Here is an 18,178-nt window from a genome sequence, read left to right as displayed (position 1 = left end):
CCCTCAAGCTTCAAGTATATCCCAACACCTTTGCCATTTTGTCCCATACAAAAAACTACTTGTTCATACTTCTTTTCCAAACTACATCTGTACTATCCACATCCTATGCATTCTCCTGCTACCCTAAACATTTATCCTATCTACTCATCCATTCCTTTACAAGCTCCATTCTACCACATTATCACCTCTTCCTTTCATCCCAATCTCCTACCCATTTCTATCTCCTTGAGTCTCCTATAACCATTATGTTTAAAAAGTTGTGCATATTGTTTCCATCATCAAACCAAGGTTATGGTTGATCTGTGATATTCTATGCCACCTTCCTACAATCCACATATGTTTCTTTATCCTTCTACTTACATTTCATATCATATCCACTCACCTCCCCCTACATTCCGTTAATCTCTTTTCCTATTTTTAGTCATTATTTGCATCATCTTAAAACCCCACATCACTCTTCATTTTCCCTCATCCTAATATTTATGGTTCATTCTTGGGTCATCTTTGCATTATCATAGCTTTCAATCCCTCTATTATTAGAATCTCTTGATTCATTTCCTTATCTTGAACATTAGGTTCATCATCATTATCATAAACTTAAGACTCAAAAACCTAATACTCATGTGTTTCATCATCATAATTTTTTAGTTAATTTTATCATGTTTTACCATCATAATTTTTAAGTTCATACTTCACCATCATAGTTTTAGGTCATTTTATCATATTTCACCATCATAGTTTTAGTTCATTTTATCATGTTTCACCATCATAGTTTGAGTTCATTTTATCATGTTTCACCATCATAGTTTTAGTTCATTTTATCAAGTCTCACCATCATAGTTTGAGTTCATATTATCATGTTTCACCATCATATTTTCAAGTTCATGTTATCATGTTTCACCATCATAGTTTGAGTTCATTTAATCATGTTTTACCACCATATTTTTAAGTTCATTTTATCATGTTTCATCATAATAGTTTGAGTTCATTTTATCATGTTTCACCATCATAGTTTGAGTTCATTTTATCTTATTTCACCATCATAGTTTTAGTTCATTTTATCATATTTCAACATCATAATTTTAGTTTATTTTATTATGTTTCACCATCATAGTTTGAGTTTATTTTATCATGTTTCACCATCATAGTTTTAGTTCATTTTATCATGTTTCGCTATCTAGTTTGAGTTCATTTTATCATGTTTCAACATCATATTTTTGAGTTCATTTTACCATGTTTCACCATCATAGTTTGAGTTCATTTTATCATGTTTTACCATCATATTTTTAGATCATTTTATCATGTTTCACCATCATAGTTTGAATTCATTTTATTATGTCCTACCATAATATTTTTAGTTCATTTTATCATGTTTCACCATCATAGTTTGATTTTATTTTATCATGTTTTACCATCATATTTTTTAATTCATTTTATCATGTTTCACCATAATGGTTTGAGTTCATTTTATCATACTTTACCATCATAGTTTTAGTTCATTTTATCATGTTTCACCATCATAGTTGAGTTCATTTTATCGTGTTTCACCATCATAGTTTGCATTCATTTTCTTGTACTTCATCATCCTAGTTTATAGTCATGTTGTCATGTTTCATTATCACCATTTTAAAAAGTCCATTCACATTATATTTCTCATCATAAAGTTGAAACACATAACATCCATCATCATATCATAAATTCATTTCCAGTTGTTTTAGCCATCATAAACATCCTCATAAACTATTTTCCAAATCTCATCATAAACACATCACATCTTGCATCATAACACGTCATTAACATCATAGATCTCATCAACATCACATCCTTCTTAAAATGGTGTCAATCTCTCTTCTACATCTAACCATATACATCTCATACAAAATAATCACATAAAACACAACTAATGACACAGTACTTCATACATCCATATCAACCCTAAAGAATGATCATATATATCACACCCATAAAGAATAACTAATACACCACCCATCCTTGAAAAAATATTGAAAGTCCATCATAGTCTAAAAATCTAGCATCCATATCATAAAAACATCCATATCAATACATTGGGTTTGTGCCTACAAAAACATCCAAAAATACTATACCAAAATAACATATCATTGATCCTCCTCATCCATTGCCTCCTCTCCATGAAACTCATGGGTGTCCTTCTCTGCATCTGGTGTTGTTTCTGGTGGAGGTAGTGACCTCACCTACACCCTTTAGTACTTAAGTTCTCAGCCTCATCCCTTCTCCCACCTATCCCCCTATCTCTCCTTTGGCTTTGCCCTGTGCACTGAGACCCACTAGTCCTTTATGAGCCCCAATGCTCCATCCAATCTCTCCCTCTCCATGCATACATGTATGAGTCTAAACTATACTTGACTGTGTCAACCATCTATAATGCTCTATCTTCTCAATTGGAAATACTGTATGATATCTCTTGTCGTAGAACCCTGCTCTCTCTCTTAGATCCTCCACCTCTCCCCTCAACCACCTTAACTCCTCCAAACCTCCACCTACCACCACATGGGCCCTCAATGTCACCATATCCACTTCCAATCTAACCCTTTCCTCCTAGATAGTATCCATCCTCCCCTACAACAAATGTCTCTCCAAAGACATCACCTTCAACCTCCCATCAAATTGTGCAAACTCCACCCACAACATCCCCAACTCTATCCCTTCTTTATCTACCTATCCTAGCACCACATCCCACTCATAATAGAACTTGTTGCACTCTACCCTGAGCTAATAGCTCTCCTACTACATATCCTGCAATAGCTGGCTGGTTGCCTCTTGTGCCTATTGCAAGGACACATACCTACATGCTAATCTATCATCTCCTCCCCCTAATAATGATCTGGCTCCCCCTCCACCTACTAGCCCCTGTGGCCCCTCTCCAACATCCTCGTATGGTCTTCTCACCTTTATTGACCTATCCTCTCCCCTCTCTCATTGTAGCCTCACATCCTCTAGTCTCTCCTCCCTTACAACCCTCCACCTCTACCTTAGTGGCACCTCCTACTGTACAACCACCTCTTCTCACTACTACAACCCCCTAGAAGCATATCTCCCCTGCCTCACCACTCAAGAGATCTCTCCTACTACTACTGCTACTTTAGTGACCTGAGCCTGACCTACTAGCCAAGGACACTCAAACCCATCTTGGTACTCCTGAGTTGAACCCGTAAATGCAACACCCCCAAACCAATCGCACTCCTATGGTGCTAAGTCTCACCATGCCTATAGTAACCCCTCCCTCAGAAGTGCAGGCCCAAAAATAGTAATTGGCTCTTGTATCACACTTTGATATTAGTTTAGCTCCCTTGTTGTAACCTATGACCATCTACACTATCAAAGGGGCTTTTCTGGCTAGTACTACTCTGTAATGTACTCCCAACACCCAAAAATAAAACATGGTGAAATGGTGTATGAAAAATGATAACTCTCCTCCACCCACAACCCCATACATATATATGATCTCCATGTAATGACTCGAATCTCATCTATCTGGACTCGCTAGTAGTCCACCTCTTCTATATGCTGATAAGTGAGCAAATCACCCTAGCTATATACAACTGACTCCTTTGCTAGCATATCCCTCCATCTAAATGGCCTAAACACCACAATATACTCCTAGGCCTACACCTATAACAATGTCAGAAACCCCACACTCCTCCCCTAGTACCTTGCAACCTAGTATACAATATGATGGTCTCCGCTAGCATCAATGAGCCCCATGCCACTAGGACTCCATCGTCGACAATTTGCATGATCATCAGCATCAATGCTAATGTAACTCCTATGCCACTAGTATCTGGGGAAATATATCCTAAAACAAGCCTACATACATAGAAATAAATCCTCCTCTCTATTGCTACTTGATCCAAGTGCCCATCTAAAGGAAACTTTCCACTCTAGATATGATACTAAACTCTAGGCCTCACCAATCGTTGTATCGACACCTCTCCTATCATCTCCTTGGTAGTCATCACTAGCATCCCCTACACAAATAATTGAAAGATAATGTAAACATCCTTTAAAGTCATTGGCATCTCCCCTGTTAGCAAGTAGAATGTCCTAGTTTTACTATGTCATCACTCACATAAGACTGTTACCATTGCCATATATGTTTTTATGTGTGGTAACCTAGTCAAATATCCAATCTAATACTGTTGATCCTTACCTAGTCTCCTAGCATGTAGTACAGCCACACATTGCTCCCATGGCACTAGAGAATCTAATGAACACTACATAGAAGCCAACATCATGCCATTTTTCACTTTCTATACAGTTTAACCATGATTCAAAAAACCCAACAATCCCCGTTTCTGAATCCCTCATTTTTTCACTAGAATTTGTAGTTTTCCCTTTCCTAGAATTCCTTCTAGAGAGTTCCTACAATACTACCTTTACATTTTATAGTAGGATCTCTCTTTGACTTTTTCCTACCCCCTAGAGCCCTATCTAGCATTCCCACTATCCTAGATGAACCCCCGCATTCCAATAGCCCCAACTTAGTGTGAGAACATGCCCAACCCATTACCCATCTCAGTCAAATTTTTTCCCATTCCTGCATTGACCTTTCTTAAAACTGTCCTTAACCACAAGAACACATTCATGCAAACAAGAATGCATCGCTAGTGAACTCGCTATCTTACGAAAAATTGTTCGCAGATTCGTGCTCTCATAAGAATTTACCAAATTCATGATCTCATGAAAACATTTTTTGATGCTAATTTTTAGCCTTACTCCCTACCTAATTTTGTGGGGTCACTATCCCATCAATCCCTAGATCGATCTCATCAAACATGTGCCTACGAGAACATGTTTTCTAAGTTGTGGGGAACACTACAAAAGGAAATACATAAATAACAAGGTAAAGTTTTTTTGTTGTACCACTCATTCTAGTGTCCACCACACCTATACTTTTCATACCCCATCCACTTGATGCTTTGGTCATCTCTACACAACCATCATCTCGTCCAAATTAGAGCTCCAAATAGTGATATATCGATGTTAGTATGAGAGTCAATGATGCTTTCTACCCCTCCTAGCCTCCCTTATAGAGCTCCTATGGCACCCTTCCTCCCTCTTTAACCCCTCTAGCACCCATCATTTCCTCCCGCCATGTTATTTTTACAATTTAATTATCTTTTTAACACTCATTTTTCCCTTCTCCACCCCTTGCTCCCATCACTTTGTTGTAGCTTTTCAATAAGTCATGGAGTTTCATTTTCTATCTTCACCACCTTCTTGAAGGGGCATCATGTAGTTCATTCTATCTGCTTCTATTCAAAACCAAGCCAATCATGTTTCTTTAAAAAATCTTCTTCGCATCATTTATATCCAAACTTCATTGAAATAGTGTTGTCCCAACACTATGTCAAAGAGGGGCAAAAAGTGGACACCTAAATTTGACTATGCCATTATGTAATCTTATTTAGTCATCTTCTAGGATATTATTAATTTATTAATTAATAATCACCCGCTAGTTAATTAATTAAATTAATTAACTATAGTCCAATTGATAAAATAAAATGATAACCCAAAATTAATTTATGAAATAAATCTGTATTCCTCTATTAAATTAAATAAATGTAAAAAACTATTTAAATTGATTCCTCAACGCCCTTTTATTAAATAAATAATTTAGTAAATCATCCCAAACCTCTAAACCATCCCTAAAACCTATCTTTACCCCTAATCCAACCCATTCACCCATACTAACCTCACTTAGCCACCTAACTAACCCATCCCATCAAAGCTAAGCCACTTACCTCCTAAACCCCTTTATAAGCTAAGGCTAGAGCTCTAAAGAAGCACAATCCATGTGCTCTCCTATCATTACATCCTAATTCTTCCTCACCTTCTCTTCATCCTCACATCCTGACCCTCCATCTCACTACCCCTTATCCTATAAATTGAGCCCTTCCTCTCTCACAATCCATCATCTACGAAAAGAAAAGTTATAATACCCCACTAGCCAGTACAGTATAGCCATTTTACACCATTACCATGTCAAAACCCACCTACACATTTATTGAACTAAATCCTCCACTCATCTCCATGCTTGATAACAACCCATCACTTGAAGCTTAAGTACAACTGACCATACATCTCCTATCTATCTAGACACTTCTACATTATCATAGGTCACACCCAAGGAGCTTACCATTCTTAGTTTTCCTTCCTTCTTGGTCTTCACCTCATCTTATCATAAGTGTTGCTATTATTTAGTATTGTAAATGTTGAATTTTTTATTAATAACATTTATAGTATGCTAGGATTTTAGCATTACAGAAAGAAGTCCAAGGCCACAAGAGTCTTTGGATAGACAACAAAAGTCCTAGGAAACTCTATGAAAGTCATGATGCATAGCATTCGAGGCCCAGAGGAAATCCCTTAGAAGGCATTCAAGCTTGAGTTATGAAGCTTTGGAAGGGGCTCAATGTAAGGAATAATAGACATGTGTAGTAGCCATCACTTTAAAACAAATCTAAAATTTTCCCGCAAGAGAGAGAAGTTTAGTGATCCAATAGTCCAATTTCTTCTCAATCTATGCCAGGGAAACATTCCATAGCTCCATAGGGGAAACTTGAAAAGAAAAAGGAATTCCCAAAAAATAAAATATTTCACCATGATGAACCCATTTCCATCTGTAACACTGCAGCCATTGAGAGCCTAAAAACAAGGATTGTCTATAGAAAAGGGTCTTGTGCCATTGAATAGTAGAACCAGAGGAAAGGAAAAAAGTATCCAAGCATTGTAAGGTGTTGCCAATATTTTTTTCATCCTTAAGAAGAGTGAGAAAGGATTCATCTACAAAATGGCCATTCACAAGCTGCATAGTGAAATCTGGGAGAGGCATGCCATGCACAAGACCCAGAGAGATAGTGTTGGCAAGAAGATAGCCTAACCCTTCAACCACAAAAACATAAAGAGAAGGCCCTAAAGGACAACCTTGATGGATACATCTATAGAGCCTGAAAGTTTTAGATTACCAACCATTTATGGTAATACAAGAAAAGGCATCACCAAAAAGCACCTGAACTAATTGCAAAAAGATTGGACCAAACCCTAGGGCTTGAAGCATGGCCAAAATGAAATGCCATTCAATCTAGTCATAGGCTTTGGCATAATCAATCATAAGAAAAAAGGCCTATAGTTTGGACTGATGAGCCCACTCTATACCTTCCTAAACAAGAATAATATTATCCATAATATATCTAGATTTAATGAAACTAGTTTGTTCAGGATGAACAATCTATGGGAGCAGATGTCATACTTTAAGGGAGAGAGCCTTGGCAATAACCTTGTAAGAGACATTCAACAAAGTGATGGGCCTCCAATTGCATATGTTTTCAAGATCACTAGCTTTAGGTATGAATTTGATATTAGCCATATTAATAATGTTGCCTAGGGAATGAGAATTGTATGCTTCTTGATATACCTAATGTAGATCAAGGAAAATGTCTCCCCATAAAGCTTTGTAAAATTCACACAGGAAACTATCACATAGAACTTTGTAGGGTTTTTTCCTACTATATCCTTTGACACAGCTATCTCTAGATCTCCATCATCACTCTCCACAAACTAAACATTTTAACTAGAGAAAAAATACCAGTCACACAAATCCCCTATCCTCAAAACCAAATCCTAGGGAAAAAGCCAATAGAAAAAGCTATGAGCTTGAAGCGCGATGACCTATAAAGTGGTGAAAATAGGCATTCCAAAATAACAATTTAAAAGAAGGTAAGAACTAATGAACATTGGAGATTACTTCAATGGGAGTCATTCCTCCTACACTATTTCCAATCGTTGGATGACAATTTTAGCTCCTCGATCTTCAAATAAGGAAATGCCTATGACATTAATTATAAATATTTTGAATAAAATCATGTGTTAATGATTTATAGTCTATTGAATACAATTGTGTGATTTCAATTAAGAAACAAAAGCTCAAATTTATTTAAAATAAATTGGAAGCATGTGTTGACATTATTGGAAATGTTCAAATTTTAAATTCTCATCCAAAAATTATGATGATAAATTTAAATTTAAATTTCCAAAATGCTAGAATGATTTGAAATATACATAAAATATAAGTAAATTTTAAGTCTACCTTTATGAATTTTGTTCTAACTATTTTGTACATTGTTTCTATTTTGTATTTATGTTAATTAAATGGGTGTAAATTATTATTCATTCGTGAGAGTTTAAGGTGATTCAATTTTAGGGACCAATAGTGTAATAATTTTCCTTAGGGAAAAATTCACCCAAGAACTAAGAACTCAAACACAAGCACAACTATAGACTAGGAGTATGATCAGAATAACAATGTATTCAATTCAATAAGCATAAAGTACACTAGGAGTGCCTATATATAAAGGCCTCTGGGATGCATCTAGAATGCCTAAGAATCAACTACATGATAAGTCATACAACTAGGCACATGTCCACCAGATATGGGTTATCCTCCTTTAAGCACGAAAGTAAGTGCAATAATGAGAGGATAAGCCTATAAAGGTGTAGCATGCAAATTTATGTTGTAGACAACATGTGCTAAAAAGGGAGTGCAAATAACTATGTTGTAGACACCATGTGCTAAATTAGAGTTGCGTACTTCTATGTTGTCAACATGACAACTCATAAAGGTGCACAAACTCCTAAGTGTCTCATAAAATAAAATAATAAAATAATGCATTAACCTAAGTAAACTTAGGTATGTGTAAATAGTAAATACATATTTACACCAACACCCCCCCTTAAGTGCAACTTAGAAGAATGCCCTTAAGCTTATGAAAACTAGAATGAAAATACATGATGGCTCCCAACTACTAGGCCATGTTAGGTACCCATGTATAAAATAAAATGCAATCTCTCATAAAGTAGAGAAAGAGGGAAAACCTTGTGGAAAAAATCCTCCCCCAAAAAGAGAGATAAAAAGAAAGATGCATGGATGGATGGAGTAATCAAGATACCCCCGTTATGACATTCATCAAGTATATAAAAAAGACAAGTGGGGGAAGGAAAAAACCCCCTAAGAGGAAAATAGATAGGGTAGTCCAACCCTAATGACGAATTTTGACCAGTGATTGTTGCTCCAAGAAAGAAGTTGGTCCAAGAGTGCAAGATGATGTTCCTCCCCTTTGGAAGAAACAAAGACAAAGGTATAATCCTAAAGATATATGGTGGCCCTAAAACCTACTCAACTATCCTTGTGTTGATTCTGATGGTCACCCCTTCCAATAGTTTTGAAAAGAACAAATAAAGATCTAGCAAGGATGTCTATTGAACCTGTCCCAATGAGCCATCAGTCTCCTCAACTGATAAAGAGACCTCAAATAATTGTTGTTTATAAGGATCCACAATCATGCTAACCTATAAAGATAAATCATGTAGAGAATGGACATGAGGGTCAGAGTGAGCCCTCACAACAACTATAGAGGGATCATCTTCATCAAAGAGAAGATGTCAATCATCAAGGCTATCTCCCAAATCTATGTTTTGTCACTCTATGAACAAACCTAAAATGTTAGTGAAGAAGTCATAACCTAAGGCTAGAATTGGAAGACGAAATTTACCCTATTGTGGTGAAGTACATGAATCATTCACCATGCCAATAGATGAATAATTTTCCTCAAAAAGAAGATGAATATAATCAAGGATGTCCCCCATATCTTCAATGTGCGACTCCACAAGCAACTATGCAATGTTTGGTAGGAAGCCATCACATGAAGGTAAAGTAGGAAGACTTTAAGTGTCCTACTGCAATAAATCCAAAGCATCTATGGCTGAAATAGGATTAGTAGGAGCAACAAGAGCATCAAGAGGTGTGATCTCATTAGGAGAGGATGCAATTGGAACTAGAGGTAAAAGGTCTATTGGGAATGGAGGAATTTATGGATCTCCATCAAGCTCCTAAAGATAGATCCAAATATCATGTAAATCTTTTGACTTCAATTCATCAAGTGAATCCATAACCTCCATATCCATAAATAGAAAGAGTGCATGACAAAGGATTGAACATGTGTCCTCATTGTATAAAAGTCCTCTTGCATATGGTAGTGCATTATGCTAAGTAAGATATGGGATAACCAATTGACTCCATTCCTAATAGTTATATGGTGTGAAGGTAATTAAATCTTCCTCTTCCATGATGGACTAATCAATGTAACCCCCAAAGATGCAAAATAAATCAAAGAACCCCCACTTAATGTATGATTTGGTGCTTTATAGCCACTTGCCAATTTAGGGCCTATTTCTAAAAGCATTATTTTTGTCCAAATAACCTATAATTTTATTGTAGATCTGGATAGTAGACAAAAAATTATGCACTTTCAAAAAAAATGAAACCTGAATATGTGTCTAGATGAGCCCATACTAAGCATTTGAAGTGAAAAAAATTGGGATTTGCGAGTTGCAGAAAAATTTAGGAATAGAGATCTCAAACCACCTACACCAATGTGTAGATCATGAAATTCTACCCTAAAACAAAACAAAACATTGCTCACAAAAAGGATTTTGTATGAGGGAGAGATCGCTATTTGAAAATCACTGTTGCTGTTATTTTTTTGAATTGTCACCATCGCACCTCCAAAAATCAAATGGCTCTAGATTTTGCCTTAGATTTTTTATTTGGATGAAACAAAATGTGATTTGGTTTATTTTTGACCTTTTGAATGTGATGCAAATATCTTATTTGCACCAACAAGCACCAATATTCACCTACAAAAAATCTCTCCTATAGCTTGATGGCTAATTTTTTTGAAAAAATAATGCAGATCCAAAAAAAAAGAGGAGAGATGTAGATGAAAAAAATGTAGATCTAAAAATTAAATGTACAGATTTGAAATGATCATACCAATTCTGCAAATTGGTCCTTCAGGTGTCGGTTTGCAAAAAAAATTGCCTCAATTTTGACTATGCCTAGGGTAGGAAAAATTATAGTCAAATTTCACTAAATAGGCATTCTAGACACAATGGCGAGGTTTGTTCTGGCTCTAGATGCTCCCAATGACTATGATACTCCATATTCAGACCAAGGTGCTAAAGCAAGAAGATGGTCTCAAATGGCTATGTGAAGAAAAAATCTCCAAGAGCACTAATACCATGTAAGAATTTGCCTTAGGGAAAAATTCACCCAAGAACTAAGAACTCAAACACAAGCACAAATGTAGACTAGAATGAGTATGGTCAGAATAACAATGTATTCAATTCAATATGCTTGAAAGTGCACTAGGAGTGCCTATATATAAAGGCCTCTGAGATGCATCTAGAATGCATAAGAATCAGCTACATGATATGTCATACAACCAAGCACATGTCCACCAGATATTGGTTATCCTCCATTAAGCAAAGAAGTAAGTGCGATGATGAAAGGATAAGCCTATAATGGTGTAGCATGCAAATTTATGTTGTAGACAACATGTGTTACAAAGGGAGTGTGAATAATTGTGTTGTCTTCATGACAACTCAATAAATGATGCAAATTCTAGTGTTGTAGACACCATGTGCTGAATTAGAGTTGTGTACTTCTGTGTTGTCAACATGACAACTCATAAGGTGCACAAACTCCTAAGTGTCTCACAAAATAAAATAATAAAATAATACAATATAATAAAATAATGAACTAACCTAAGTAAACTTAAGTAAGTGTAAATAGTAAATACATATTTAAACCAACAAATAGTTAAATAGATATATGACTTTCTTATTTAGCCATTCCAAATTCACAAGTCAAATGTTCTCAAAAGATCATACAAATGAGAACTTTTGATTAGTATTTTTTAAACACCTATTATTTCATTAAAAAATTCATTTTCATTCTAATATTTTATTAAAAAAATATTTTATAAATTTATTGATTTTTAAATTTTAGGAGAAATATCGACTTTATTTAAATAAAAATTAATTAATAAAAAATGAATAATAGATTAAAAATAATTCACACTTTAACTAGAAAATACATTTTCAAAAAATACAATATTTTATCATTCTAAGCTCAAAGGTAGGGACTCCAACTCACCAAGAGATCCCATAATTGAATGATCTAGACAATGTTTGTTAACTTTTATTTTCAAATAAATATAATTATGGTTAATTTCTTATTATATTAATAGATGTGTGGGGAGAAAGAGAAGGAAGAGAGATGACTTTATCTTAGTGAAAGCACTCATATATTACGTCATTCATAATCCTTCATTATAACTATCATACATTCTAGCATAGCGGACAGTGTTGGTGCAGATACTACATATTTTTATTATTGTTTAATAACCATCAATACTGAACTTGAGTGTTATGTGCATTCTAAGTAGGCTATGTTATATAGTTCAACTTGTTCATCAAAATTTGCATGCACATGTAGTATAATTTTTTTATAGTATAATTAAACTAGTATAGATATTTTAAATAAACCTATCTAAAGAAATACTGATAGATATCCACTAAAAAATAATTATAATTTAATTTACTACATCTAAAATTATTTTTATTTCTTTTATCTTCATTTATTTAATGTTTTACTAATTTGATCCTTTTATTTTAATTTCTTAAAAAATCGATGATTTATAACTCCAAATATGCTAATTTAAATAGATATTTTACGTGGCATTTATTAAATTGTTTTTAAAAGTATACACCATTTGTAATAAGATTTAAACTTTTGACATGTAGATGGTTGTCAAATTTAACCTATAAGAATAAAAGTTAATATTAACACTCACACCATCCCACTCCCCCATTCCGCCATTGTAGAATGCCTATCAGCATTAAAAATTTAAATGGTTCAACTTCTAGAAAAAATAAACATCACAATAAAATAATTTCATTTAATTCAAATAATTTCTTTTTAGATATTATCACTCTTTTAATTATAAGGGTCCAACACATTATGCACTCTCTTTTATGTAATTCATAACAACTTAAATTAGTAAATATTAATATATTTCTAGATTTGATTGAGTGTTCTTTTAGCATCTAGAAAACACATACAATCGAATCTAGAAATATATTGATATTTACTAATAGCTTGTGGAAATTTGATATTGTTAACTTAAATTAGAATATCCTTGTTATGATCCATGATTGTAGGCTATGGAAATTGATCCCTCCATTTTCTCCAAATTCATTCAACTTTATCAACATTTTTTTTTCTCAACACCCTTCATCCTCAATCATATGGAATCTTCTTTTGCTTTGTTCCTATCATACAAGCTAACTTTCTCTTTGTTTTCTAAGTTTAACTTGGAGAATATATATGACATATATGTTGAATATTTACATGATGACACATTGTAGGTTATGTTAAATTTATATGTATGCAATGATTATATACTTTGATATTCAAAATCTTATGTTATGCATACATTTTGTGTCAATGCTACATATTTTTAGACATATAATCATTCTAGGATTCACATGCATCTCAAAGGTAAGATAGAAAAATTATAAATTTTGTATACCAATTATATTTTCAATTTATTTTTTTTGTTTGTTGTAAGGAGAATCCCTTGATAAATAGATATATTGACAAATGGAATATCTACTCAAATGTCACACATATTTCATATTTAATTAACCCCTAACATTTTCTTTATGCACTCATATCTCAATAAAGTAGTACTAATTATACATTTATCAAATGATTGTATGCATGCATATAATTCAAATCGATCCATTTTTGATGTTGTCATTAAGGGACTGACCTTAGATTTCTATACTTGATCCACAAATATTGAAAATTAAAAGTAAAAAATTATGTCCACTCATGCAAATTGTTTTCCTTAGAGGATGACTAATATAAATACATTTAATGCAATTCATTTTCTCATTTGATATCATTATGCACTCAAAAAACATCATTCACATTTAGCATTCAAATTGATATAATAGAATAAATCTAAATTTGAATAATCATCCTAGAAATATTTTCATAAGAATGACGTTCTTGATTGTTCATCAAGAGAACATGGCTTCATATCGAGGAAAATAATGATAGGATGTGACTATTCTCCCTACAAACTATACAGTTGACCAATTTTCAAAAAATTGAAAACATCATAGATTTTTCTGAAAATTTCCGCATTTGATCTTCATGATCTACATAGTTCATAGTCGAAAACAACAATAAATTTGAGAAAAAATTACTATTGTGAATCTGAAAAAAAAAAAATTTGACTTTATTTTTTCTTTAGTGCAATTTGTATGGATTAACCGACTCATAATAATATTATATACTGAATACAATTTAAAGTACATACATTTAAATATTGAATAATGATAAAAGCAGTTTGAAAATAGAGCTCCCTTTATGCTGAGTATTCTGCAGCCTTTCATTTAGTTTTACAAATCCTTTACGTACAGATGGAATATTCTTGAGCAGCATATCCTCATCTCTGCACATATATAACAACAAAATGCGAAAAATAATCATTAGATTTTAAGAGTTGCGATTACACTTAATACGAAATACAAGGAAAAAATCAAACAACCAAACATTATCTTATAAGAGTTTAACTTTGTAATCCATAAGAAAAGAATACGGGACTGATGCTCACTCCTTGCCATGAAGGATTGGATCGAGACGCCATGAAGCACCAAAGAGTGTTCCCTTCACTTCCGAAGTTACTTTGAGGTGAATCTACCCTTCTCTTTAAGTCGTTGAAAGGCATCCCCAAAACTCCTTTTGTACATAGAGAGCAGTGAAAGGAAAACAATATAGCGCGTGAGGTGGAACAATCGGTACTTACTTTATGTTATTAGCAATGGGACCGATGTAATGTGAAACACTGAAAAGTACTTTCTTCCACTTCCGAAGCTTTTTTGAGTTGTGTTTTCCTTCTCTTTTGTGTCGTTCAAATGCGTCAAAATAGTTTGCTTTCAAATATCGTACATCTTCAGGCTTAACTTGGTAGAAGATGGGAACAATTCTACTGATTTTCCTTCTTCTGTGTATAAATGCCAGCTCTTCCAAACAGCGGTTGGATTGAGCATGCTCCTTTGAAAATATGACAAAATGCAGGGAAGCACACTCGATTGTTGTTTTTACTTGTTGATCCGCCAATTGACGCTCTTCTAAATTCAGCAAAACCTTCAGTTGCATGGCTGCATATTTAAGCTTTTCGGAGATGAGTCCAGCCAGCAGATGTTTGGCGTGACTAATAAATACACCGGATGGTGCAGATTCTGTAACATCCGGAAAACTGCTTCTAGTGTTGGAAGATGATGCCATGAAATTGGATTCGAAGGGACACAACAACAAAGGGAAAAAGATGGAAGTGTCAAAGAAGAAAGGGATTCTTGTTGTTCATCAGGCGAAGAGAAATCCGAAACATATAAAAAGCTTAGAGATGCAGGTAGCGCCAAAGAGAAACGTGAAGGAAGCCGGGCGGAACAAACAGAGAAAGCGTGAAGGGATACGATGTAATTAAATAGGAATAATAAAAGTGGCTTGTCGTGGACAGAGGAGAAAGGAAGGAAGCACAAGGAAACTTTGGAACTTTCAATCAATATTTTTGAAATTGTTCCTTTTCGTTTCGCTTTCCGTGAGGCGAAGAAATGATAGCGATGCAAGAAAAAAAGAGGCTGAAACCATTGATTGCCGACCGGTGCCGGTCTTTGCATAAGTAACAGCACGGAAGACGCGCAGAAGTCAGCAGATCAACTTAACAATAATGTCTCGTCTTCTAAGCACTTTTAATTCAAAAACTTCCTGCCGACCATCTTAAACTCTCCGCCAAATCCACTTTCTTCATATATATATATATATATATATACAATTGTCTGGTAAGGACGTTTAATTCAATGACTTTCTAACAGCACTCTAGAATTGCCGACCATCTAGAACTCTCCGCCAAATTTACTTCCTATATATATTAACAATCGCATCTTAGTGTGCAATGATTACGTTGTAGAGGAATGGAAGATAATTTAACTATTTGTTCCATTATATGTATCTTCTTCCCATCTTCTCTATATCTCCTTATCTCTTTCTCTTTATCTTTCCCTCTCTATATCATCCTCTATATTCTTCTTGTCTTTGCTGCTTAATCTATCTCTATAAATCTATAAATGTTTCTCCCATTTTTGCACTCTATATTAATATCTATCTCTATCTTCTTCTCCCCCTCCATATCTAGACACATCTCCCTCTCTATATCCATCCACTCTTTCCATCACCCCCTCCTTATACTTTTAAATGTCTACATCTCTATATTTCTTCCCTCATCTCTATCTTTGTCTCTATCTCTATTTTTGTTTCTATCTTGTTATCTTTCTTATCCCTCTCCATTCCTACACACACACACACACACACACACACATCCCTCTCTATCTCTCTCTACATCACTTTCTACTTCTCTTATTCTCTCTTTTTTATATGTTTATATCTTCCATCTACTCTCCCTCTCTCTCCCCTCACTAAATTACTCTTTTCTCTCTCCATATCCTTCTCTTCAATATCTATTCATATTCTTACCTACCAAACATATGCTTTCATTATACATGTCATTGGTACAAGATATATATGAAAAAAAGTAGTAAGAATATAAGCACATATCAAATCACATACAACTTTGATTTCTTGCAAAGTATAAAAATAAGATATTTTGTCTAAGATAGAAATAAGTTAATTCAAAGATAATGATTAAATGTGATACACTGCAAGGTGTTGCCTTAAATCATTTGATTTTGTACTATTATGATACTCACAATCTCTGTCAATTAGATGCCAAACCCACTTCTTGACTAAATAGGATTCTCCACTTCAAACCTACAATCTAAAACCCGTTTTGAGTAAGCATCAAAGAGATTTTTCTAGACTTGATTTTTTATATGCCCTCTATGAGATCTAAGATCTAGAAGCCTATTGCATTTTATTGCTTTCTTAACTAAGAGAAAACCTAAGGTTCCTATTACAAATTGTCTAGTCTGGCAAGTGTCGAGAGTGAGCAGAGTATTGTTGACAATTCAATCTATTTATTATGCTCAGATTAAGTTAACCAAGACCCCATCTCCATGTCTATTGAGTAGGAAATATTTAAAACCATATAAGGGCATATATATGTTTCCTTTGATTATTCAAATTCTTATAATAAAAATATGAATGTGAGAGCCATAGTCCTCGATTCTCCTTCCACCGTTAGACCTAATTATGAGAGTGTTGTAAATTTGTAATGGTAGCAATGCTCAACCCTAGAGGAAGGAAAAATGATTGGATATTTTCTACAGAGTCTGGGCATTACCAACTTAAATCCACTGTCTAAGGATCCCATTTAATTGTAAATATATTAAATGGTTCATGACAACATATGTTCAATATGGATTTTATTTTCCTTTTTTAATGATTATATTGTAATATGGAGAAGATTTATGTTTGACTTTGCATGCAATACATTGACATAGAATACTATTGGAATGCCCATAAGCTTTATTCTTGTTCATGTGACCTAAATAAAATATTGTATTTGTCTCTTTGTCTACAGAGGTATGAAATGTCATCTCTCTCTCTCTCTCTCTCTCTCTCTCTCTCTCTATATATATATATATATATATATATATATATATGTATGTATGTATGTATGTATGTATGTATGTATGTATTCATTTATGTTTCTATCTTCCTCACCCCAAACCCTATCTCCCTCCCTCTCGTTTGTACTTGTCCCTCTTTCTTTCCTTGTCTCTCCTTGCCACTACATGAACGCCCTCTTTGTATCCCTCTTTCTCTATCTATCTCTCTATATTTATCTCTCTCTCCAAATCTTGACCTTTAAAAATAAATATTTTTTATCATGTGGCTTTATTGGCGATGCAATTGTAAGTTTGTGAGTTGAATTGGATCTACATAAAAAAAATTGTGCCATTGCATCTGACAAATAAATTTATCTTAATTTCATACACACATCCCAAATGATTTTGTAAACAACCCACATCATTGTTAAACTATGAATTTGTGTGAGTGATGTGTTTTCTTTGTTTCAGATATATATATATATATATATACCTGTGTGTGTGTGTGTGTGTGTGTGTGTGTGTAAGCAATATTGTTGCTTTGGAAGAGGATAATATTTTGTTTACTTGTGAGTGAGTGTGTGTGTGTGTGTGTGTGTGTGGGAGAGAGAGAGAGAGAGAGAGAGAGAGAGAGAGAGAGAGAGGGGGTTGCGGGGGG

At 34.2% G+C, this 18,178-nt stretch overlaps 1 protein-coding gene and 1 pseudogene across 1 annotated transcript; both read right to left on the bottom strand.

Annotated features, from left to right (window-relative positions):
- LOC149544128 (mitochondrial carnitine/acylcarnitine carrier-like protein) overlaps positions 1-4,347 on the bottom strand; it is a 60,793-nt pseudogene extending 56,446 nt beyond the window's left edge.
- Positions 4,348-14,272: 9,925 nt separating this feature from the next.
- Positions 14,273-15,241, bottom strand: LOC149544127 (toll/interleukin-1 receptor-like protein). The gene is made up of 2 exons (XM_089795895.1): positions 14,760-15,241; positions 14,273-14,405 (listed from the first exon to the last, which is right to left on the bottom strand). The coding sequence occupies exons 1-2, from the start codon at positions 15,239-15,241 to the stop codon at positions 14,273-14,275; spliced, it is 615 nt and encodes a 204-aa protein (XP_089652021.1).
- Positions 15,242-18,178: the final 2,937 nt, after the last annotated feature.

Source organism: Cupressus sempervirens, chromosome 8 (genome assembly GCF_028749045.1).
Source record: "Cupressus sempervirens isolate cs-2001-9-10 chromosome 8, ASM2874904v1, whole genome shotgun sequence".
NCBI classification, from domain to species: Eukaryota; Viridiplantae; Streptophyta; class Pinopsida; order Cupressales; family Cupressaceae; genus Cupressus; species Cupressus sempervirens.
This window is presented reverse-complemented; position numbering and strand designations above follow the sequence as displayed.

Coding starts and splice junctions, on each gene's coding strand:
- LOC149544127 (XM_089795895.1), bottom strand. CDS start 15,241: ATGGCATCATCTTCCAACACTAGAAGCAGTTTTCCGGATGTTACAGAA. Junction 14,406..14,759: donor CCCATTGCTAATAACATAAA/GTAAGTACCGAT, acceptor ATATATGTGCAG/AGATGAGGATATGCTGCTCA.